Below are 26,042 nucleotides of genomic sequence, written 5' to 3'. Positions count from 1 at the left end.
TCCAAATTTACCAGTAATTAATAAAATGTAGGTGTTTGAGAAAATATAAGAAATCTCAAGCGTGCAAATTAAATGTTAAAAGCTGGCTCTCAATATTTACCTAATAAGTTCGATAAAAGTTTGTTTTACTGTCGAAATATGCAATTATAAGCGTTTTTATTCGGCACTGTTTCTCTGTGTTAGAGTGTAAGATAAATTTTAAATCCCATCAACTCAGTTCCCTAGCAATAAATAAATTTGCAAAATAATATTTTGAGAGCAAAATTTTATTACCTATTAAACTACAAATAGGCTGTTGACCATACCAGGTAGATTCTTTCTATTAATTACTCGTAGTTTCCCGTTTTGTTTTTCTTTTGCTTTATTAAAAACGCTAACATCTAATTTGAAAGTCGTTGAGGCCACCCAAAAAAGGAAGAATAAAAAATGCAAATTTGTTTTAAGAAAATTGATTTTATTAATTTTATTGACCTACCTATTGCTCAACAATGTATTTAAAAATGTATTTATTCCTCTTCTCTTTCTTTATCCCTATCTCAGAGATCCTTGTACCCTGAATCATCTAATTTTCTCTCAATCCTCGTCTAACAAGGGGTTCTCAAAAAAATCTTCTCTTTCTTTATCCCTATCTCAGAGATCCTTGTACCCTGAATCATCTAATTTTCTCTCAATCCTCGTCTAACAAGGGGTTCTCAAAGAAATTGATTCTACAATATTGGCAAAAATATATATTTGTATGTAAATGTTTAAAAATGAAACAAATGTAGAGGATACTGAAAGAGCAAGTGATAAACATTGCCAAGGAAGTAGAGAACGTTTAAAAAAGTGCAGTCTAATTTCAAGTAGTCCGCATTAAATCTACAATTTGAGAACCTCTGAATCAATCTAGACTTTTCATAGATTAATTTAGTAAATTAACAGATATTATGTACCTATCTATTCTGCAATCTGATTTAATTTCAATACCTACATTCCAAATTGGGGAGCTCCGAGTTCCGTCGGATGGTTTTGGGTTCTCGGAACTGGTGTTTCTAATTCCAAATTATTGGATTTTACTTTTCTTTTGGATACGGACTGAATTCTGAATATTTAATCAGTTCAACATAATCTATTCAAAATAGCTTACAAAACTTACACAAAATCTTGCTGTTACTAGCTTCTCTTATGCTATTCATTATTGCTCAACAATAACATACACTTTACTTATAAAATTAATAACTCAATAATCGGATCTCGGAACTGGTGTTTTTAATTCCAAATTATTGGATTTTACTTTTCTTTTGGATACGGACTGAATTCTGAATATTTAATTAGTTCAACATAATCTATTCAAAATAGCTTACAAAACTTACACAAAATCTTGAAAATCTTGCTATTACTAGCTTCTCTTATGCTATTCATTATTGCTCAACAATAACATACACTTTACTTATAAAATCAATAGCTCTATCATATCTCTCTTCCAGACAGTTTGGTGTTTTTGGCACATCCACTAAAAACCATAATTTCATTCCATTCGATCTCCATCTCCGTCTCCCTCTTTTTCTTCTTCCAGACAGTTTGGTGTTTTTGGCACATCCACTAAAAACCATAATTTCATTCCATTCGATCTCCATCTCCGTCTCCCTCTTTTTCATTCTTCCTCTAAAGATATTAGGTATGGTGATATTGGACAAGCTACACCACCAATATGTATAAGAGCTGATCTTTATCAATGATAGACTTCCTTGCTAACAATATTATTTTTTGAATTTAAATCCACATAAAATGTATGATCCAAAGTACAAAATTTCCTACTCTTTGCTTGTATGTTGTTTTATTTCCTTTTGTAAACTCTATGAACTAGTCACAGATTATTTTGGCAATAGACAAAAGAAGCATACAAAATATATATTGTAATTAATCCTTCTTTTGGATTTTGAATTAACTTATTTATACTGTCAGCTAAGACTGAGTAATTCAATTTCGCCAACGTAACGGCAAGTGCGGCGGTCACCAATTTAAAAAGGTCTCTTTTGTTTCCTTTGTTAATAGGACTTACATTATTGATACAGTCAAATAGGTGTTTTAATAAAGCAATTTTCTCCACTTTTTCCCCAAGGAATAATGATCTGTGAGTAGTCCATATTGCTGCGGTTACATTGGGTAAGACTATTTTTAGTCGTACGACGCGACAAACACATGATCCGTAGTACAAACAATTCGGAAAAAATTTAGCTACACAAGTATAGAGATTAGAGAATATTGCGTTAGATTTGATCGCGACGTTGCTTTAGATTTAATTCATCAGGAATGTGATCAAATGTAACCGCAGCGCACTCCATATAGAACTATGTTTCTTCATACCAAGATGAATATTAGGAGCAGAAATATTATTGGAAAATCTATTTTCCTTTTTTTTACATTTTGATCCTTTTTTTTAATTTTCCATGGATGATAGTTATGGAGTATAAACCATTGTAACCGCAGCGCACTCCATATAGAACTATGTTTCTTCATACCAAGATGAATATTAGGAGCAGAAATATTATTGGAAAATCTATTTTACTTTTTTTTACATTTTGATCCTTTTTTTTTTTAATTTTTCATGGATGATAGTTATGGAGTATAAAATGAAAAAAAAAGTAGTTGGTAACAACCTACCTATCTATACTATCTCGTTGCGGACTCTGCGCTATAGGAATATACACAGAGAGAGAGGAAAAAAAAAACTTGGAGAGATTTTCCCTGGTACACTTCCTAGTTTTTCTCAATTTCTCATTGGTACAAGAGAGATGGTTCTTCACGGGTAAATGCACGCCGATATGCATGAATGAATCCAAATGTTTCTTTTCATATCAACCATGCTCTCGCGCTAGCTCGACCAGAGAGAAATACAACTCTTCGCGCTTGGCATACAATTTGATCTGCCTTTTTTACGTTGCTGGCTGGGATAGATTTTTCTATCAATGGGAATGGAGAACGCTATATTCTCATTGGATCGAAAACTTGAAGATAGTATCGATTAAGGGCGAATTATACTTGAAGAATTGTGTTGCTAAAGCAAGAGTGTTAGGTTAGATGTAACGGTCGGTAATATCAGAGGCTTCTGTACTGTACGGACATAGTGTCAGTCTTGTACCTAGTTCTTATAACAACACAGAACCAACTACCTAGTTCGCCTAAAAAGTTCATACAGCTCAGACAGATAAACTGAACCTTAAACACTCCGAGACACATCCTAAGCACAACCAAAACCTATGTCCTTTTTGTGTCAACTTGGGTCAAAAACAGCCTATTGTTTGATATGGCATAACACATTCATATTCTAATCCTGTGAGGGGAAAAAGGAAAAAACTCACCAATATGGCCTCTAGCGTCTATAGAGTTATATGGTGTTACAACACAATTAAAAGACCTTGATGGACCATTTTATGTGTCATAAGAAAATCAGTTACGCATAGTGACTTGAGAGTTGACACAGTCATTCTGTTTGTGTTTTATAATAAGTTATAGGAATATGCCTGCTTGTCTACAATGTCTACTTGTGCTGACTGATCTCAAGAATACAAGTGTGAGACGTGAGTATATGAGTACAATATAATCTATATCTTTGCCATACGAAATGTAGTTTTTCATTCTATCATTATCAAGTACATACTTATAATACCTAGGTAAGTACCTACAGTTTCCAGAAAAGTACGAGGTAGGCTGATAAATCGATATTAGATATCCATACCTTTTGTAGGGCCATGCCTTTTCCACAAGTTTGGCCATGCCTCGGGATGAACTAGCGGGATTCCGGAGCGAAGCGACGGAATTCAGCTAGTAGGATAATAAATTCAGCGCTGTACTCTAAACCTTTGACTTCATGTACTAACTTATTCAATGATCAGAATATTCCAAACCTCCCTGTATCAGGTAATGTACAGATTTCATTTCATAATATAATTTTTAGTTTTAATTCAATCTCATTGTAAATAAATAGGTAGCATAAATTTTTGTGAATGTTTTACTTGTAAAATTAGAAGATAATAAAAAATGAAAACTAGGCGAAATTTTGTACATTTTTTACCCATAGGATTTAATTTATTATTTGAAAAAATGTTCCTATATGATTTAATAAGCGAAATTTAATGATTATTAATTTAGTTAATGATAATTTTAATTTTATACATTCTGGAGGAGTTAGTGAATCAGGATGCATGGCCCTTTGAAAAAGTTAATAGCTCAGCCTATAAAAATGTGAAGATATGAAACACAATTTCAGGATTTTTCCCAATAAACACGTGCAAAGATAGTTCCGGGATGCGGAATGAAATGAAATAGGTAGTGTCTTTAAGAGAAACTTAAAAATTAGTCACATTTTCAAACAAAATGTCTTTATGTCTTGGGCCCAATCCGAGAAATCGTTCAAATCCAAAATGCACAATCTCTAGCATTTGTCAGGCTTTATGTGAATGCTCAAACCAAATACCATTCACATAATATCGGATTGCAGAGTGATCGCGTTTTCATGTATTGGCCTAAACTACACAAAAAGATCATACACTCTTACCAACTATGTACTAGTAAAATACCTATTAGTTCATCCTGATATATTGGCATTTATCTGAGTACTTGGTATACGTATGGGTAATAATTACTCGTCCAATATCTCCGACTGTAAATCGCAGGAATTTCTCTCAAAATTTGACTTTTAATACCGACTAAACGGTTAGAGATATTGTAAAAGTTAGGGTAAAAGAACACTCAAATAAGCATTATTCAATAGGATAAGGAAAGTCGTGTAATGTTCACACCAGATTTTTTTTTTTCATAGCAAGGGATAAAATGGTAAAAAGAAAGAAAATATTTTCTTTAGAGGGGAAAAAAATGCCTCATGCTTTCTGTCTAATATCCGCGTACCTAATTACATTTCAAAGGGCGAGGAAAACATGCCTTTCCTATGAAATCAAGAGAAGATAATCTATTTTACCTTTCTTTAATTTAATTAGATTGCGAATTAATTTGATTTAACGCATTAGGATTTAAGAGAAACCACAGGTGTGGTGTCGCTGTTTAGGGTGAAATCATTTTTCAGGGGCAGGAACGATTTTTTAGGGACAAACTGTCAGACAGAATAAGTAGCTCAAAAAGGCGGACAGCCTTTTAGAATTTTTTGGATAGCAAAAATGTTGAGATTTTGAAAGAAAATAAATAATTTGATTTGAATTTTCAATCATACTTCTGTGTCTTTTGATTTCAAATTGTGTTTTCTCGGGCATCAATGAGTTTTTATAATTGGTTTTATTTATATGTTAATAAAAAAGAAATAAAAAAAATCATGGTTATTCCTATTTATATAATTTCCACGACCCCTTTATTTCTAGTATATTTTTCAGCAAAACTTAAAGTATCTACGTTTAGGTGCAAGCCCAAAGTGCCTTTCGACATGAGACTGGTTACTCACAGAACGAAGCTGAAAGCCAAGTACAATCTTTCATACCAAGGAGCGGAAAATCCTATAGATAATATTCTGCTACTGCAGAATTTTCGTACCGTATGAAACATCAAGGATTATTAAAATATATGAGTAGTAACTCAATTACCAGGGCATTCCTTTAGTTTTCCTCTCACATAATTTTGTCTTGTCGCGGCATTTAACATAAATTAAAAGGAAGAACAAAAAAATGGACCTTGAATTTAAAAAAAAAAAACAAATAATAATAATAAACAATACTACTAATAATGAACAACAAATATAGGTATCCAAGAGGTAGGTATCTATAAAAACCACATGAACCTATGCACTTTAGTCTTCCTTATTTCTTTTTTCTTCCATAAAATTAGAGTTTGAAAAATCAAAGTAATCGACAAGTTGATTTAGTGGTTCTCAGCAAGCTACACTGACCAAACATTTCTTCCGAGGAGTTTTAGTGCAAGAAATCATTTTTCAGGGGCAGGAACGATTTTTTAGGGACAAACTGTCAGACAGAATAAGTAGCTCAAAAAGGCGGACAGCCTTTTAGAACTTTTTTGGATAGCAAAAATGTTGAGATTTTGAAAGAAAATAAATAATTTGATTTGAATTTTCAATCATACTTCTGTGTAACCTGATATCTTTTTCGTAACAGTGACATACTTTTGCTGAGAAAATTAAGTGCAGAATAGCGGCCTTCCTTCTAAAAAGGTACAATAGCCTTATCTTACATCTTTAAAAGTCTGGTTAACAATAGCCTCGGCCCTGATTAAAGCGCATCCTCAAAACAGAAGCCATGAGAACAAAACTCATCCAACAACAGGTAGCAGCATCCTTGATGCTCAGAATTTTTTTTTATTATATTTGATTAATGATTTTCAAGTATTTTGATATGGTGCTTGCTGGTTTCCCTATGTGTCAACTCAATAGAGGCGCGTAACCAATCGCTTAATTAACTTAGCGTTTTTCATTCATATCATAGAAGCCAGGAGTATTGTGGTTCAAATCTGACTGACTTCCTTCCTTGATGCTCAGAATTTTTTTTTATTATATTTGATTAATGATTTTCAAGTATTTTGATATGGTGCTTGCTGGTTTCCCTATGTGTCATCAACTCAATAGAGGCGCGTAACCAATCGCTTAATTAACTTAGCGTTTTTCATTCATATCATAGAAGCCAGGAGTATTGTGGTTCAAATCTGACTGACTTCCTTTTTACAATTTACATTCTTCTTCTTGCTTTTTTACTTTTCTTATCCTATCCTAATATTATTTATATTTTTTATTTCTTCACTGGAGTTCTTTATTGTTTTTACATCTGTGCATCCTTTGGCTGAATTATGTCTAAACTGATATGTACCTACCAATCAATCTATGAGAGAATTTTCACAATTTTCATCAGCATCTCAAAATTTGGAATCACTGCACCGATTAGTAGTAATAATGAACAACAAATATAGGTATCCAAGAGGTAGGTATCTATAAAAACCACATGAACCTATGCACTTTAGTCTTCCTTATTTCTTTTTTCTTCCATAAAATTAGAGTTTGAAAAATCAAAGTAATCGACAAGTTGATTTAGTGGTTCTCAGCAAGCTATACTGACCAAACATTTCTTCCGAGGAGTTTTAGTGCAAAAGTATCCCACGCGGTCTACCCATTTCCATACTTTTATTATCATAGTAAAATCGACTTTGTGTAGTAGATGGAGTATACCTATAGGAGTATCCCACGCGGTCTACCCATTTCCATACTTTTATTATCATAGTAAAATCGACTTTGTGTAGTAGATGGAGTATACCTATAGGCATCAAGAAGCCATGGGAAACAAAACCCCGTCCAAAAGATACAATGTTAACACAGGGGCAATAAATATAGGAGTTCCTTGAGCAAAAGTTGCAACAATCGATAACAATCAGGAATTCTGAAGAACTTGCCACTGATGTGTCGGGGATTTTATATTTATTCAGCATTTAATAAATATGTTCGGGCTTATGTAGTTCCTGTGTGAATGCAGAGCTTAACATATAAACTGTTTTATTTGTTGAGGCAGTCTTTGTTTAGAGATTGACACTATCAAAGGAGGATTGTTTATGCCTTTATAACTATGTATTTTGTTACTTATTTCTTTAGTTGAAAATTCGGCACCAGAATCTGAATTGTAACCTAGATTTAAGGTGACGGCCTTGATCATTTCGTTTCCCATTTTCTTTAGGTATGTATGTATTTGGTTCAGTGTAACCTCCATTGAAAACTGGCAGCACATTATTCTCGACTCACAACAGACTCATTGCTACAATTATGAATCTTTTGATTTATTTATTTACAATATTTTTTTCGCTATCGTCTGTGAAGATCTTTCTGACCATTTTTCTATTCATTTCTTTCTCCAGAGCAAAGGTGGCATAATATCGTTTCTCATTTTATCTCCTGAACGATATACTCTGGAAAGGAAGTGACTTCAGCCTCTCATTTCTTTATCTTCGGCTTGCTCTTCATTTATTTCTTTTTTTCAAGTAATCTGTTTTGTGTTTTCAAGAGAACAGACAGAGGACTGTGGCTTTGTTCGTAGGTGGTCCTGATGTCCACTGGTCTTTATGGTTCTGCGCTCTTCTCAGTCAGTACTAAATTCTCACACGGATAATGTACTCAACTCCGGTAGCTCTCGGACAATGGAAGACTACGCGAGGATGAAGCACTACCAATTATTCCGCTTTTTCACCCAAAATATGAATGAAGGAAATTATTCCGGTTCGTATCAATGTATTAGGAGGAAGTTATTTCAATTTCTATCAAGGAATGAAGTTGAATGTTGAATAAGGAGCACTACTTACTCGTAAGTAAATTCTGATAAAAAGACGAAGACACGGAAAATTCACAAACAACCAAATAGGTTCTTGCTGACACAAGTCTAACCATGTCGAACACCAAAACAATAAGGTAAAAAAATCTGACGAACGACTAATAAAGGAAACCTGCTATGATAGGACGGGAGAACAAAGAATTCGTCATACAAGCTGTTGAAGGAAAACCATGTTTACTTATCTGTGAAGGATAAAGATATCTGTCTGTTAAAAGCTCGCAGTTAGCGCTTTCACTTTCTAAAAAGGCCCAAAAGTATGAAAGACTTTAGACATTTTAATAAATCATGACGAAATTCACAGCCTATTTTTATTTTAATGTTGCCAAATTTTCATGAAGGTACGAGGATTTCCGGAATGCATGTGGTAAAATAGATATTAAGTTTAGTATGCTGTTATGTATACATACTTTATTTTAGATTGACGAATTCCTTGTAATGTGCACCGGACATCAATTCAAGTTTCAGAAACTGAGCTCAGACGGATTCGTAATTCTTTCTCTCATTTACTACAAAACGCGGAGACAAAATGATACAATTGATTAATTGAGTGTGTGAAGAGATGTTGGTTTTTTCCTCCGCTCTAAAACAATGGATAAAGAGATTTTTGTATTTGAGCCCGACACAAGAAACAAAATATCTTTGTTGCCGCTTCAGAAAGAGACTGATCAAGTGGTCTCTGGCCGTATTATTATTATTATTATTTAACAATAAAAATAAATAAATAAAAAACTTTTTGACAATACCAGATGCCTCAGACTTCTGTGGATTGCGCGCATGTTAACGAAAACACATTATGACATGAGCAATTGAGACGCCAAAAAAAAGCTTTGAATATGAAAAATTAACAGAAAGGGGAACATCACAATCATATTATTTTATCTGTACTATTCTTAAGTACAAGTCTATTCTTCAAGGAAGACTTACACGTAAAACAACTTACACGACAAGAGTTATGGAATAATGAAGGGAAAAACAGTATACAAACCCGACTGAACTTAATATGTTAGAAAGACTGATTTAAAAATGAAGGGAAAAAAGCACCTTTCTTCAATAAGGTCCACATCTCAGGGACTCCTTAAAACTGCAAAAACATTTCTTGGGACCAATAGAAATGTTTCTTGTTACACACATTACGAGTATTACGGATTACCTATACTTATGCAGAGTTTAACTTGGCGCTTTGCAAACCGACCCCTCATCTTGATTTACAGCACAAATACTCAATACTGACTTTGTTAACTTTATATAAAAAATCTGAATAAAGAAAAGTGAACATTCATTGTTAAATATATCTGTCTCTCTCCCAAATCTGTTTCTCTCTCGTTCTCACACTGAGGTTTAGTCGCAAAGTGCAGTGGTTAAGAAAGGCGTTGTCTCAAAGTCCGGGGTTCGGTATATCGAGACTCTGAAAAATATGTTCTGAATCAGAGGCAATATCAGTTATGGTGAAAAATAATTTCACATTGCAATTGAACTTTGCCTCCCTACAAAGAACCTATGGAAAGGTAAACAAAATATGCTCCCAAAATCTGCTGTAGGAAGGAAGCTTGAAAATTTGCTTCGCTGTAATAAGGAAGCTTGAATAATTAGGGCTAAACTGTTCTATTACCTATTGTTTAAGCCCTTTTTCCGACAACAGTTGGTTGAGTGTGAATATTTTGAAACAACGAAGTGAATCTTGTAAAATACACTAGTCACTAGACTATTAAGTATTAAACAATAGGGCGGAGGGGGGCATATTATTTAAGTGTGATCAAATAGCAACAAATTGAACGAAATGAAAGGAATCTACTTGAACCGCAATGCATAAGTGAATCTTGTAAAATACACTAGTCACTAGACTATTAAGTATTAAACAATAGGGCGGAGGGGGGCATATTATTTAAGTGTGATCAAGTAGCAACAAATTGAACGAAATGAAAGGAATCTACTTGAACCGCAATGCACATTATTGTGTTCTTTTTCTTCTTTTTCCAATTATTAATCATAAATTACATTAAGTAGGAACTGATACCTACTCTTTACGCGTTTGAAAGCCTTTTTTATGGAACAAAAGTCAATCGTCTCTTGGAGAAAATTTCTGTCAATATTAATGTCTCTTTATTTTTCAATTACCTTTCAAAGTTTCGAATTTGAGAAGAAATAAATCTATGCCTTCAGAGAAGAAAGATTAATGTCTCTTTATTTTTCAATTACCTTTCAAAGTTTCGAATTTGAGAAGAAATAAATCTATGCCTTCAGAGAAGAAAGAAATAAATAAAATAAAAACGAAGGAAATGGAATAAAATGAAAGCCCTCCCTTTTCCCTTAGCTTTCTTGAGAACAATCAATAGATTTGGAGGAAAAGTGACTGCCGGTTGGTTAGGTTGATTCTTTTTTTCCCCCCTTCTCTTCTCAAAATGGGTATAAAAAACCCTAACCCCTTGTCACAAGTCACAACCTGTTTCTATGGCAACGGGGAATCTTTCATGCATAATACTTTGTGTACTCTCTTGTACTTGGGGGATATTGTAGACTCTTCAGGGACTATTTGTGTGTTCCAACGCCCAGAAATTACAATCCTTTCTTTTTTCATTACTCAGATTTGCTCAGTTTTTACTTCAGTATATGAGCTGGTTAGTTATTTTCTTTTCCTCTCTCCTCCTATACACATGTAAAAATCCTTATCACTTTGACATAGGTAAAAATGACACATCCACTAATTTGTAAATTTTAATAGTGGAGTGTGGAGGCGTGGTTGGCACATTATTCTACTCCAAAGTTACCGATTTGCTCAGTTTTTACTTCAGTATATGAGCTGGTTAGTTATTTTCTTTTCCTCTCTCCTCCTATACACATGTAAAAATCCTTATCATTTTGACATAGGTAAAAATGACACATCCACTAATTTGTAAATTTTAATAGTGGAGTGTGGAAGCGTGGTTGGCACATTATTCTACTCCAAAGTTACTGAACAGTTTTCTATGACTTGGATGGAAAAATAACATCTACCATGCAGAGAAGTTTTCTTTGGCCTCTTTCATCCCCACCATTTTCATCTACAGAATGAGTAAGTGGTTCGGTAGGTATTGAAGATCTTACTTTTAAGACCTAAGGATGGAAAAATAACATCTACCATGCAGAGAAGTTTTCTTTGGCCTCTTTCATCCCCACCATTTTCATCTACAGAATGAGTAAGTGGTTAGGTAGGTATTGAAGATCTTACTTTTAAGACCTAAGTGGAATTCGAGTTCATCAAGTCCATCGGATTGTGGAAGAATAATATTTCACTTCTATTGACAAAAGACATGGAATTCGGTTTATACCTAATTATTCATATTCAAGTTATTGAGATATTCTAGGAGTGAGATATTAACTTGGTAAAAAGACATTACTTGTGTGTGTTATTTATCAAATACTTAAGTAAATGATTTTAATTGAACTAGCAGTTAGAGGGAGCTGGAGGAAAAACGATTTGGTGTTAGTTTCGAGTGGAATTAAATGAAACGAGAGATGATAAGGGGATGCAGAAAGCTAACAACTATTTTATACTAGTCAAATCTATAATACCCGTTACCCGTATTTCAATTGTTGCTCATTTACATTAACACATCACACACTGAAAAAAAAAGAATAAATTTTCATTTCTTTTTAGTTCATTAGATTTCATTTGCTCAGAAGAATTGAAAAATTAGTGAAGCAACTCAGCACAAGACACCTTTACCATTCAGTACATTCGTTGAATTAGTTTGAAATTTCGAGCGTGTGCTACAAAAAAGTCTTTGATGTTCATTCGAAATTTTTTTTTTTCTTTCTCTTCTCTCAATTAACTTTTCATTTGTTCAAAATTACAAGACGCGAGATGTGAGCTGGATGCAGTTGCCCTCTTACTGTACTTTTGTGATTCATAACTTCGCACTGGCGATCTTCTTTTTAGTTCATTAGATTTCATTTGCTCAGAAGAATTGAAAAATTAGTGAAGCAACTCAGCACAAGACACCTTTACCATTCAGTATACATTCGTTGAATTAGTTTGAAATTTCGAGCGTGTGCTACAAAAAAGTCTTTGATGTTCATTCGATTTTTTTTTCTTTCTCTTCTCTCAATTAACTTTTCATTTGTTCAAAATTACAAGACGCGAGATGTGAGCTGGATGCAGTTGCCCTCTTACTGTACTTTAGTGATTCATAACTTCACACTGGCGATTTATAACCAAAGAGAGCAGAATTTCCGTATGAACAGTAGTTATGTCCCAACAGTTCCGGCAAAGCGTTCCTCGCTTTTTAATGGCTAGAAATCTATCAATTCTGTCTTTTCCAAGGTTTGGTAAAGGACGATTAGCCATAGAAAAAATTTCCTGGGGAGGGCATTTTATGAGTACTGCAAAGCGTTCCTCGCTTTTTAATGGCTAGAAATCTATCAATTCTGTCTTTTCCAAGGTTTGGTAAAGGACGATTAGCCATAGAAAAAAATTTCCTGGGGAGGGCATTTTATGAGTACTTGGCAGGGACTTTTGGGGACTTACTGTACATACATTAGATCCAAAAGTAATCCAACAAACACAATACCTTCGGTAAGAGAAAAACCCGGGTAAATTAACCATTAGGTATATGTGCACTTTTAAACAGTTGAAATAATGTCCTCCGTCCTAACTTGACAGTCCCAGTTAAATAGCATAATATTTCTAGTTATTTATGGGCAAATGACGTGTAATGCAGACATTTTTTGATTGAACATTTCAATTTCTCTTTTTTACTGGAAAAGTATAAAACGCTAAGTGTAGGCCCCCCTTCTAGTTGACACAAAGTAAGTTTTAGTCTATCCTATTTTAGTGTACCACTCATTTGGTCTGCACGGTACAATAGGTATTGTGACTTCGATTCAAACACTCGAAACTAACACCAAATCAATTAGATACGTTTATACCTCACTGCCTTCTATCCTCGATCTAGCATGTAGCTAGATCTAGAGAACTATATAAATGTATATAAAAAAGTACCTACCAACCATTTTGTTTGTTTATTTTTGTATGGGTTGAATATATCTATTTACCTGTACAACAATATTTATGCTACAATGGGAACGAGTTTTTCCATTTTCAATATGAAGGGAAAAAAATCAATGGAGTTTTTCCGAATTGAAAGAAAGTTACTTATGTAGGTACCTACATCCCTTATTATTTTCCAAAGTAAGATAAGTATTAAACCAAGCATACTTCACTACATTCAGCAGTTGCAGCGACTACGTATATTAAGTCAAATTATCCTCTCATACAAAAGTCCCCATGCAATAATATTAGGGATAATTGAGAAGGGAGGGGGTAATGATCCTATTAGAAATGTTACAATACATTGAAACAAGGCACGAGACCTGTGGATTTTAAACAAAAGATCTGCCTTCAGTTATGTTATATTAGATTTGGGTCAGAGGTCAGTGAAATGGATCACACTAGGTATACTTTTTTATTATTTAAGTAATTATGTTATCTATTGTTGTCAGGCTTTGCTTAAAGAAAGCCTCAACAGCTCAACACTGCATAGGCCCTTATGAGATTTGACTGCTTAAGGACAGCTAGTGGGAGTAGAACTGGCTAATAACAATCCCCTGCGCTACAAGAAAGAAACTACAATTTCATGAATTTCATCTAGACATATTTGGCCAGTACCTGAAAAAGGTAGTGGTGTTACAAAAGGTGTAGGTACTTGACCTCATGGGACAGTAGCAAAAGGCTATTGGAAAGTAAACGTGCCTAACCTTTCAGGAATGAGGGCTGACATTCCTGTCATGGATAGAGATATTAGGTAGGTATCTACTCAGTTCTCTAGATTCTAGAAGACCTAATGATAGTATTGATAAGCATTGATTTGACTGAAAACTACCTACTAGGTATCTTATCATGAGTAAAATAGTGCAGTGTGGATATTTTGCTTTTCAAAAAAACTTGGGTGAGAGATCAGAGAGAACAAAGGTAAGATATAAAACAAGAGGAAAAGTCTTACCTGAGTTTCCTTCCAAGACACAATCACAGGATAATTTGTCAGAGTACCCACACAATTAATAGTCAATATTCCTCTTTGAAACCTATTCCTTTGTACAATCGACACGACACACTGGAAGAAAAGGAAAAAGGCAAAAAGTTCACACGCGGCACGCGGTTGTCAAAGTTGCAAAATTGCGAAAAACAGGCGAAGACCTTAACCTAATGAAGTTGACCTTGAAAACTGAAATTTTGCTGAAGACAAAGGAGAGGGAGAAAAAGATGGAAATGAACTAAGGGGATGTAATCGATGAAAGTGGTCGATAATAAAAATCCCTCATCCAAAAGAGTGTAAATGGAAAGTAAAATTAAATAAAACTAGGTTTATTTCTATCGAATTTCTTTCAGTTTGTTCAAAATTTATAACTTTGATTAACTGATAACCATTTTACCGTTAATTTAAAATTAAATAATCAAGAGTGGGAAAATTTTAAATTTCTCGCCAAAATCGGTGAGGGGAAAAACAAAATTTCCCTCATAACAGAAAAATCCCTCGTTCAAAAACGAAAGACGAAAGTTCTCTGTGCAACTGTGCTCTTGCTCTGTGCAGATTCAAAAAGTAAACAAAAGATTACTTGAAAAAAAAAAGAATAAAAAATGATAAAAGGATTAAAATTAGATTAAAGTAGGTATTTTTTAATTTATTATTTTATTAATTGTCGTAGCTTGTACACAGGATCTGCATAAATAAAAGAGTGTAAATGGAAAGTAAAATTAAATAAAACTAGGTTTATTTCTATCGAATTTCTTTCAGTTTGTTCAAAATTTATAACTTTGGTTAACTGATAACCATTTTACCGTTAATTTAAAATTAAATAATCAAGAGTGGGAAAATTTTAAATTTCTCGCCAAAATCGGTGAGGGGAAAAACAAAATTTCCCTCATAACAGAAAAATCCCTCGTTCAAAAACGAAAGACGAAAGTTCTCTGTGCAACTGTGCTCTTGCTCTGTGCAGATTCAAAAAGTAAACAAAAGATTACTTGAAAAAAAAAAGAATAAAAAATGATAAAAGGATTAAAATTAGATTAAAGTAGGTATTTTTTAATTTATTATTTTATTAATTGTCGTAGCTTGTACACAGGATTTGCATAGATATATAACAGAAACTATTGAAAAGCTGAACTTGGGATTTATTCTATACAATGGTAAGTACCTACCTGGAATTCAATCTCTTAGTCTTAGATAGAACCCTAAACCCTTACAATAAAATTGTTACATAATTCAATTCCAATTTTACTGGAGCCAACCCATTCCTCTTTCCACTTTTGCATAGATATATAACAGAAACTATTGAAAAGCTGAACTTGGGATTTATTCTATACAATGGTAAGTACCTACCTGGAATTCAATCTCAGTCTTAGATAGAACCCTGAACCCTTGCAATTGTTACATAATTCAATTCCAATATTACTGGAGCCAACCCATTCCTCTTTCCAATACCAGGATTTAAAGATAAAATAACTGTTAATCACTGGCGTATATCTCTTCTCAGAAGCCCATACAGGGACCCCAAGTGCCCTGACCAAGAATATAAATAAAAAGAGACCCCAAGCATTTGTTATAAACAATGATCTGTATGTTTTCAAATCTTCAGTACCTACCTACATGATGATTCTTCTGTTTTTCCAGGCTGAAAAAAAGTTTACAGACCAAATGCGTGATATGTGTGATAACTGGAATCTATCCAAAGATTCTGCTCTGTTGTTCTGTTTTTTCAGGCTGAAAAAAAGTTTACAGACCAAATGCGTGATATGTGTGATAACTGGAATCTATCCAAAGATTCTGCTCTGTTAGAGCACTTGCAAAAAATGTCAGAGGTAATATAACAGATAGGTACAGTCATATTTTGACTTCATATTATTAGTCCATTTTTGCATGTTTTTCAAGCAGTACCTGTGCTAGTGCAGAAACCCAAAGTGCTTTCAAAATTTTCTGTGAACAGTTGACTTGGAATCAATATGGAAAAAACTGAATCTTTTACTTTTCTTCCACAGAATGTAATCAGCATATTTTGACTTCATATTATTAGTCCATTTTTGCATGTTTTTCAAGCAGTACCTGTGCTAGTGCAGAAACCCAAAGTGCTTTCAAAAGTTTCTGTGAACAGTTGACTTGGAATCAATATGGAAAAAACTGAATCTTTTACTTTTCTTCCACAGAATGTAATCAAAGAATCAGAAGGAGTACTTGACATGGTCAAAGAAGTTGAATTTGATGTAAATAAAACTGCCATTTCAGTAGCATCATGTAGAAATTCACTGCAAGCATTATCTGACACCCAATTCATTGAAAACAAAATAGAAGAAATTGAAGAGGTGGAAAATACATCAGAATCAATAGAGGTATGTGAGAGCATGAATTTTATTGTAGGTACATGTAAATTCATAAATCAGTCGTTTCGCTATTTTCTGATTCCGATTCAGAAGATGATTTATTTGCTATTCCTAAAAAATCAACTAACCACAAAACGAACATGACAGACCCGACTAAAAGTAAGCTCAATTCTGAAAACGTTACAAACAGCAACAATGACACCAGCTCAAACTTATTTGATGAGACTAAGATAAAAGCAAATACACTGATGTCAAGTATTATTGAAAATAAAACACCTGGTATAAATAATGATTCTAATGAACCAGTAGTAAAAACACCTTCTAATATGTCCAATGAATCAAAATCAAAAGCTCCTGAGGTGATCACTAATCTTAATGCTCATAAAACCCCTGAATCATTAATCAATAGTATTGAAAAATCCTCTACTACAAATAGTTCTTCAGATTTATTTTCAGAAGACACTGACAACTTTGAATCACCTGAAATTATAACTAGTTTAAGTGTAGAACACAATGTGGAAGTACCACTTCCCCCTAGTAAAAATAATTTAGATGGAAGTGCTAACAAGTTACCAAAAGAAAATACTTCAGTTAGAAAAGAAGGTAATCATTTAAACAATAACAGTGAGAGTGAATCAGTTAACAATCAAGAGATTGAAAAGAAACCAAATGTAGAAAAAGGAGGGAACGAATTAGAAAAGGATATAAAAGCACCGAGAAAGTCTCCCAACGCGAAAGATGAACTTGATTTATTTAAAGATGATAAAAAAGAATCACTTGGAAACAGAAGAATAGAACTGTTTAATTCACAAGACTCGGACAATTCTGATGATGACCTTTGGGGAAATGTTCCTAAAAGTAAATCACTTGAGAATTCTAATAATGTAAAAAATACTGAGTATACTCATGAAAATACAGTAAGTGAAAGTATTAGTTCAATGTCAGATAAAGCCTTAAAGGTTACGGACGAAAAATCAACTACAGATGAAGCATTGGAAATCGAAGACAATAAGAGAGAAACTAAAGTAGAAGTATTAAATGATAAAGTTTCTGCTGATCACATTGAATGTATAAACAATCCGATCACAACAGAAGAACATGGAAGTCCTAACATAGGGGAGATAAAGAAATCATTGAATTTGTTCGGAAATATTGGATCCAAAGCTGAAAATATAGAAGAAGACAAAGGAAAAAGTAATGTTCCCTCTAGTAAAGTTCATAGTCTTGTCAATTCTTACTCTCTCTCCTCGGAGTCTGAGCCATCTTCCCCTTTATTCCCTGAGGATAAATCTGTGCGATCTGTCAAAGTTACACCAGAAGCGAAAATAATAACCAAAACAGACAAGGATAATCCTGATGGACTTGTGAGCAGTATTGTTAGAAAACCAGGTAAATTTGAATTTTCATGTACATGAATTTGCAGTCCCAAATCATCCATATCACTTATTTATATTAGGACCCCGCCAAAAAAAAAACTTCTGGCTTTCACCTCTTGTACTGTTTGTAGAGTGGAAGTTTGAAATAAGATATTTTTCATGTGAACATTAAACCTTATAGAATGTATCAAGCTCATGTGTATTTTCTTGTTTTGCTTCTCAGAAAAGTTGCCTTCTCACATGAAACTCAACGTAAATCTAGCAGGATTACTGCCACCAATGCAGATTATCTCGTTCTATCAAAACTCTGCACGAAATCACATTATATCTTATTTAAAAAATAGCAAAAGCTATCTTGAGTTTTTTTTTAATTAAGTTTGTTGATATCTGTGAATCAAGTAATATTTCTACAATAGGAAATTTATGTAAATAGTGGGGTTCCTGTTTTGTTGATAACTATAAACCTACTCTTTGAAACTGAAACAATTTTATTATCTGTGATTTAATTTTAATGAAACTCTAGGATTTACCTTTGAAAGAATGTGTAAAAAGTTGGGTCTTATATTGTTAAATTATTCTTTTTTTTTCTTCTTCTTTTTTAATGTACCTATACGTATATTGAGATGCTGATGGAAAGTTTGTAACTAGCTCTCGAATGTGATCTAATTTATTGTAGGTCATTTTTTACACATTCTCTCTTATTGTAGGTCATTTTTTACACATTCTCTCTACCATAGATGTTATTGCTGGTAATAATTGCGAAAAATGTTTCAATTATCCTAAATCCTCCTAATTTTCTAGTGTCGGAAATTTTATTATATTTTTGTTGTTTGTTATGTTTCTTACTCATATATCAGATGTTTAATAGTACAATGTGTTAAACCTACTTTATGATATCCTCAACTACCTTTGTGTTTTTATTGTTTATACCTACACATAATACCTACTGCTAGAAAATAAGTTGTCTTATAAACGGTACAGCATATTTTGGCAAGGGCCCATTTTTATCCGACTGACCTACTTGATTAATTTACATTAGGAGCTCCCTCCGAGATTCGAACCCAGCCCCTCCAGGTTGTGAGCTAATGCTCTCGATCACTAAGGCATAAAAGCGGGCTATTTCATGAATCATGACCCTGTGCTTGTTCTTTAGGAGTAGATGAAACCCTTTGAATAGCTAGCTAGGCTGGTTCCCTACTAGCTACCCAATGAAGAATAAAAAGAAAAATGATTAAGACAGTGACGCGACACGACGCCTAATATATTTGATTACTTGATTAGATATCTATGTACCTAATAGCAAGGACCTACAAAGGTACCTATATTTATATTTGAATGCAGTTAAACTGTGGCTAGACCAACATTTGTTTCGCCAGTCCCAAATAGGTAACTTTTGTGCTCAAAAACACATTCTGAGACACAACTACCCAAAACTATGTGTTAACAATAAATTCACAAAAAAGTTCATTCTAAGCCAAAACGACGCACAGCTTATCAAAGATGTTAAAATCGAACAGGAATGTTAAGAATTTACCAAGTTTAGTAAGCGGTGATTTAGTGAAGCATGGTGTTTATGTTGTTATTAACTTATATGTGTTAACAATAAATTCACAAAAAAGTTCATTCTAAGCCAAAACGACGCACAGCTTATCAAAGATGTTAAAATCGAACAGGAATGGTAAGAATTTACCTACCAAGTTTAGTAAGCGGTGATTTAGTGAAGCATGGTGTTTATGTTGTTATTAACTTGATCTCAGTGGTGTATCTGAGAAATTAATGTCATCTTCATAATTACCTATCCACAGTATAACGCTAGAATATAATATACTGTGTTTACCCTGCCAGAATAGAACTGCAAAGTCCCTTTGGTCTCGCAGTCTTGAGAAATTAATGTCATCTTCATAATTACCTATCCACAGTATAACGCTAGAATATAATATACTGTGTTTACCCTGCCAGAATAGAACTGAAAAGTCCCTTTTGGTCTCGCAGTCTAAACAAGAAAATAAGGTCTGAAATATTTTGGATTTTTTGGGGACTACGACGAAGGGAAATGAGGGTAACTTTAAAGATATACGGTGCTCTGTTTAAACTTGACGGTGGGCAAGGGTGAAATATGTTATTAATTAGGTACCTATGTCTATTTCTCTTACGTCTACACTACTCCTTCTACAGTTTACACTCCATCGTGTCCCTATTTCTGTGACGGTGCGATGGCATCTCCACCAAAGCAGGTTTGGTGCACGTGTCCTCAGCTGCATAGTAGATCAGTTCGGTCTGCAGCCCGAAGCCTATGCGAATTCCACACCAATTTCAGGCCAAGATCAGCACATGCTGTACCTACATTACTTTTACTTCGAGTGACCAACTTTAAACGTACTCATGTAGGCTTTTAAAGTGGTGAACTCTTGGGGTGATTTTTTTCTTTGGCTTTTTGTGTGTAAATGTTTGTTTTTCATTTTCGCTAACTAAAATAGCCCCGAAAGAAAATTTGTCCAATCGTAAATTACAAAAATACATAAAAAGTATTTCGATCAATTTCCTTTTTCGTCGTAAATATTTCAAATTTTGTTCCTATTTTAAGAAGGTAAGTGATTATGATAAGGATAATAGGTATTTATCTAAGGATCAATTTATTAAATATTTTTGCTTGTGAATAAGTATAATAGGTATCACTCCCTAGTCTTATTTTAATCTTATTATTAACGATTATTTATGGGTGGGGATATTTATGGGGATAACCTACATGGGTGTTCAATAGGTAACTTTAGTTTTTTTGCGGGGGGAAAAAGCATGTATACTGTACGAGTACGTACCTAGACCTTCTTGCATTGCATTATTTTCTAAGTGAAGGTGATTGATTATAGGTAGGTACCTACCTACTTAATTCTAGTCAAAATATAAAGATGCTACAATTAAATATTGGACTAGACCTTGGACCTTGAATAAATAGGTACAATGATGATGTGGATCTGAATTGAATATTAAGTAGGTACTAGGTATTCTAATAACTATCAAATTGATCGTAGGTAATTTAACGTATTCGCACTTTGTTTTATTCGTTTCAGAATAATGTTCATTTTGACAATGTAGGTTAGAAGTTGGGGCTACTTCATTTGTTCAGTCGGATCTGCCTAGAACTATCGGGCCGAAGATTTTGGGTTCGATTCTGCTGCTGATTTTTCGGATACCTCGGATCGCGTAAAAAAAGTTAAATATTGTTATTTAACTTGTAATACCTATTCTGCCGGGTTGTGGATTACCTAGTGACTCAAATTTATGAGGACGTTTAAGGCCAGGAGTAGGTAGGTACTTACTCCTTCATATTGTCGTAATCTTCTACCCACTACTCCATTCCTTTCCTCTCTCCTCCACTCTTTAATGTCTTTTGTTTTGCAGTCTACCTATAAAATAATTCCTCTTATTACATCCTGAATAGAATGTAATAATTGCACTACTGTACTGAATGTTTCTAAAATGTCAGTGAAACCTTTTGAACAAGACCAGAAAAAAGTTTCATTTCTCGACAACAGTGATGATGAGGATGATATTTTCCGGGACATTTCTATCAAAAGTGACACCAAAAAAGTTCCCCAAATCAACCAAAATTCAAGTGTTTCTAAAACGGCAGAAATTAACCCAACCCTGACGGAAACCAAGACCACTAATGAAGCTGTGAGTGAAACAATTCTAACTAAGAAAGAAGAAGAGAGTACTTTGAAAGTCAGTAAAAATGTTGATACACTAGAGATTTTGAAACCTTTGAATGAAGATCAATCAAATGAATCCAATATCAAAAACACAAATAACATCAATAACGTCTCTGACCCTGCTGAGGGTCGTAAAAAGTTGTTCACCAATGCCAACAAAATGAAGAATACGAACTTTCTCTTCAATGATGATGATGACGATGATGAAGATGATTTGTTTGGTCCTACCAACAAAACTCAGAAGAGTGGCACAATAAATAGTATTAATAAAGTCACATCTAAGACGGAAGTTACTAAATCGGAAATAAACAGTGAAAAACTTCTAGATTCAGCTATAAAAATCAACAAACAATCCGAAATATCCATAGAACGTAATGAACCTGTCAAACAGACTAAAATTGGACACGAAAAACGTGAAGAAAACTCAAATGAAAACGAAACTAATTCAACACAAAACACCAAAGCCAGATCAGTCGCCAATACAAGTAATCCTGATATGAATACCGTTCTAAATACAAAATCAATTGTTAACACGCAACCTACAAAGAACATGAGTGCTAGGAAATCTACTTTGTTTGGTGATGACGACAACGATGAAGATCTATTTGGTTCTTTGAATAAAAGTAAAACTAAAGACAATCATAATAACAATAACAACAAAGTTGAGAGCAAGACTAACAAGTTTTTCAGTGATAACCAAAGTGATGATGATGACGACTTGTTTAAATCTGTGAGCAAAGGTAAGAATAATATTTTTTGCAATAATGTTCATTTTTTGCTTTGTAGGATCTTCATGTACATAGCTCGGCTGGGATTGAACCCACGCCCTCTTGTTTACCAGGTAAACATCTCGACGTAGACCACCGAGGCAGCAGTATTCTTTTCATGAGCTGATTAGCCAGCAAGGATTTCGATTCACAATAGATAACGTTGGTACATGTGACGTTATTTTGGACACAAATATTGGCTTAAAGGCCAATGCAATTGAAGTTTGACTTAATTAAAGCCGTTGTTGTAAAGTTTGACTTTTTTTTCCTAATTAATCAGGGTGTTCATTTACTCTAATTGTAATATGTGTTCCCCATAATATGTCAAAATATATGAGACCTTGGTTAGACTGCGGGGGTAAAGGGACTTTTCAGTCCTATCCTAGCAGGATAAACAAGGTACCCAACCAGCTTTTACGAATGTAGGTGAAGCTAGAAGGCTTTGACCAGCTTTGTAGTTTGGAATAGGTACACAGCCTTATAAGTCTTTTCAGTAAATCACAGCCTGTTAACTTACGCAATAGTGTTTTTCATATGGCTCGAAAGAATCCCCCTAGACAATGTCGGTCGTTGTTAGATTTGGATGACTAAAATAGCCTTTTCTTAGCATGTAAGAGCTAGGTCGCGGGTTCGATTCCTGCCCGGGGCGAACTTTATCCTAGGCAGAAAAGGTCTGTTCTTGAAACGGCTGAATTTTTCCTATCCTATCATCCTTCTCTACGATTTTGGGACGAAAAGACCTCCGCTATTACAGTTCCCTTGATCAAATCTTTTTTTATTAGGTAGGTACCTACTATTTATTTTTTCTAATAAAAAAAATGATGATATTAATAATAATGAATACCAAATACCTACCTAATCAGTTGAGAAAAAGTGGAAAAAATTATGAATACTTTTATCACCGTACCTAATTGGTAAAATTACGATCCATTTTAAAACGAATAATTTAAATCAGAATCAACGTACCTACTCGGTAATTTAAAACAAAATCAATGTACCTACTCCATAAAATCACGATCAATTTTAATAAGAATAATTTAAATAAATTTTAAGAAGTAAATAGGTAGCTAATCTCTGAAAAACAATGTCAAAAAGAGCAACAATCGATGCTATAGTCCTCGAAATTGTACGCTGTAAAAAAAGTTAACAAAACAAAATTTTATGACAACAGCTGACCCTACAAGTGTTTATTAATTCCAACAAAAAATGGTCACAGAGGTATCATGAGGGATACTATAGTGGGGAATAATATCGACGCATGCGCAGAGCGTTGCATTCTCAATAGCGTGGTTTATTAATATGAAAAACCCTGTTTAGGATCTACCCTCCCTGTAGTATTCGCTATAGTTTGGTTTATTAATACGGGCCTAAATGCCAACAAGAATCAAATAGATACCAAACAGGATAACTGGACAAACTTCGAGTACCTATAGTGAAATAGGTATTTGTAGCAGCATATATTATGGAATAAAGGTAAAAAATTCCTAGGTACCTCCAAAGCAATCTGACATTTTGTATTTTAATGAAAACTGTGTGTTAGAGGCCTCAACCTACCTAAAAAATGTCATAAATACTAAACAATGTCATAATGGATAATTAATCAGTCAAGATATCACAACAGTAGGTACCTACCTTGTAATTATTGTCCACTTTTCTATCTAGTTCATTTACTTATCAACAGGCTTCTGTTGCCTAATTTTCTCCCTTCTAAACACTTTAAAACAACGTTAAAAGTAGACCATTTACCCCCAAACACTCAATTATATTGCTATACATAAGTATATCTACCTACTTATTTACGTTTTGGCAACTCACGTGGTCTTCCGAAGTAATATTCGGTACGTTCTAAGTCCGAATTTTTCACATACATGAATAATAAGACAATCTGACCCGTTAAACAAGTCACACATCAGTTTACGTCGACTAGGCAAACTCACATGGTACTAAATTTAGAGTTAAGTACGGGTAATAAATTTGTCTGAAACTCGTGAGACCTTGCCCTTTGAGGGAACGAGTTCCATTCTCGATTCGAGTTTGGTTAGAGTTCCTCAATGAAGATTTTCAGGGGTCAAAAATATTCCGTACGAGTAAAGTGTAAACCGTAGGTAGTACCTATACCTATCAAAAAGTGTGTCCAAACATAGTCGGTCCGCCATCGATCGACGAGGAAAATCTATGCCGTCGAGGCAATGTGGACGTGTCAGTCGACATCCATCGATGGCCGGTCGACTATGTGTGGACACACCTTAATATTGCACGCGTAGACGCGCGACTTTGAGTAGCGTGTAGTGGGATGCAAAACCTGCAAACCTATGAAAATGATAGAAACCCTCTATAGACTCTATCAATTTCATAGGTTTGGTTATAAACTAATATCAATACCTAATACATACATTATAATTATTTTATAGGCTTCAAATCACGTCTCGGAAAGCACATTTTTCACGTCCCAACCTTCGAATTCTTCATGAGATCAGAATAAGTAAGTACCTACCTAACAAATATAGGTTGTATGATAACAAGGGTATTCCAATGACATCGTATATAGGTACCTATAAGAATCATCCATCTGTCCGCTATAATAACATCATAATATTGAGAATTATTAGAATACCTACTTAATATTCAATTCAGATCCACAACATCATTGTACCTATTTATTCAAGGTCCAAGGTCTAGTCCACTATTTAATTGTAGCATCTTTATATTTTGACTAGAATTAAGTAGGTACCTACCTATAATCAATCACCTTCACTTAGAAAATAATGCAATGTAAGAAGGTCTAGGTACGTACTCGTACAGTATACATGCTTTTTCCCCCCCGCAAAAAAACTAAAGTTACCTATTGAACACCCATGTACCTACAAATAAATAATCGTTAATAATAAGATTAAAATAAGACTAGGGAGTGATACCTATTATATTTATTCACAAGCAAAAATAAATAAATATTGGATAAGTTAGGTACCTATTCTAATATGGGATAATGGGACTTTTTAGTCTTAGCCGACAGTATAAATAAGGTATTTTAAATAAAAATATTTAATAAATTGATCCTTAGATAAATATCCTTATCATAATCACTTACCTTCTTAAAATAGGAACAAAATTTGAAATATTTACGACGAAAAAGGAATCGAAATACTTTTTATGTATTTTTGTAATTTACGATTGGACAAATTTTATGTCTAATTGTTGTTGGTCTCTTAATTATTCTAGTGTCTTAAATAGAACCAATTAATTAATTAATTTCATTAAATGGCGTGAAAACGAGACGGTAACTTCTCGGTGTAATGATTAATGAACCATCTCCACTTCTTCAAAATACTTATGTTTAGGTAGGGACGTACCTATTTTAGGTTACTCTATTCATGCCATCTTGGGATTTCGCGTTGTGCTATTATACCATACCTAGTAGGTACGTTGGGTACCAGAAAAGGAAAACAATTGAAAATATTCTACCTACCTATAGGTGCAGATATTCTCTTTTCTCTTCTTAATACCTATTTATCAGTAGGTATGTTGTTGTTAACGTT

General features: G+C 33.8%; 2 protein-coding genes across 3 annotated transcripts in view; one reads left to right on the top strand and one right to left on the bottom strand.

The window, feature by feature from the left end:
* LOC113468954 overlaps positions 1 to 14,424 on the bottom strand; it is a 72,456-nt gene extending 58,032 nt beyond the window's left edge. For both annotated transcript variants that reach the window (XM_026826290.1, XM_026826295.1), the window contains exon 1: positions 14,282 to 14,424. The gene's annotated coding sequence lies outside the window, so the exon portion shown is untranslated. The remainder of the gene's footprint in view (positions 1 to 14,281) is intronic.
* A 517-nt stretch (positions 14,425 to 14,941) lies between these two features.
* LOC103513023 (uncharacterized protein DDB_G0287625-like) lies at positions 14,942 to 25,733 on the top strand. The gene is made up of 8 exons (XM_026826247.1): positions 14,942 to 15,006; positions 15,413 to 15,465; positions 15,950 to 16,024; positions 16,114 to 16,137; positions 16,480 to 16,672; positions 16,744 to 18,042; positions 21,514 to 22,479; positions 25,726 to 25,733. Exons 2-8 carry the CDS (start codon positions 15,463 to 15,465, stop codon positions 25,731 to 25,733), a joined length of 2,568 nt encoding a protein of 855 aa, XP_026682048.1. The 5' UTR covers positions 14,942 to 15,006; positions 15,413 to 15,462.
* The last annotated feature ends 309 nt before the right edge of the window (positions 25,734 to 26,042 follow it).

Source organism: Diaphorina citri, unplaced genomic scaffold, assembly GCF_000475195.1.
Source record: "Diaphorina citri unplaced genomic scaffold, Diaci psyllid genome assembly version 1.1 scaffold39, whole genome shotgun sequence".
NCBI classification, from domain to species: Eukaryota; Metazoa; Arthropoda; class Insecta; order Hemiptera; family Psyllidae; genus Diaphorina; species Diaphorina citri.
Note: the sequence above shows the minus strand (reverse complement) of the source record. Positions and strands in the feature narration are given on the sequence as shown.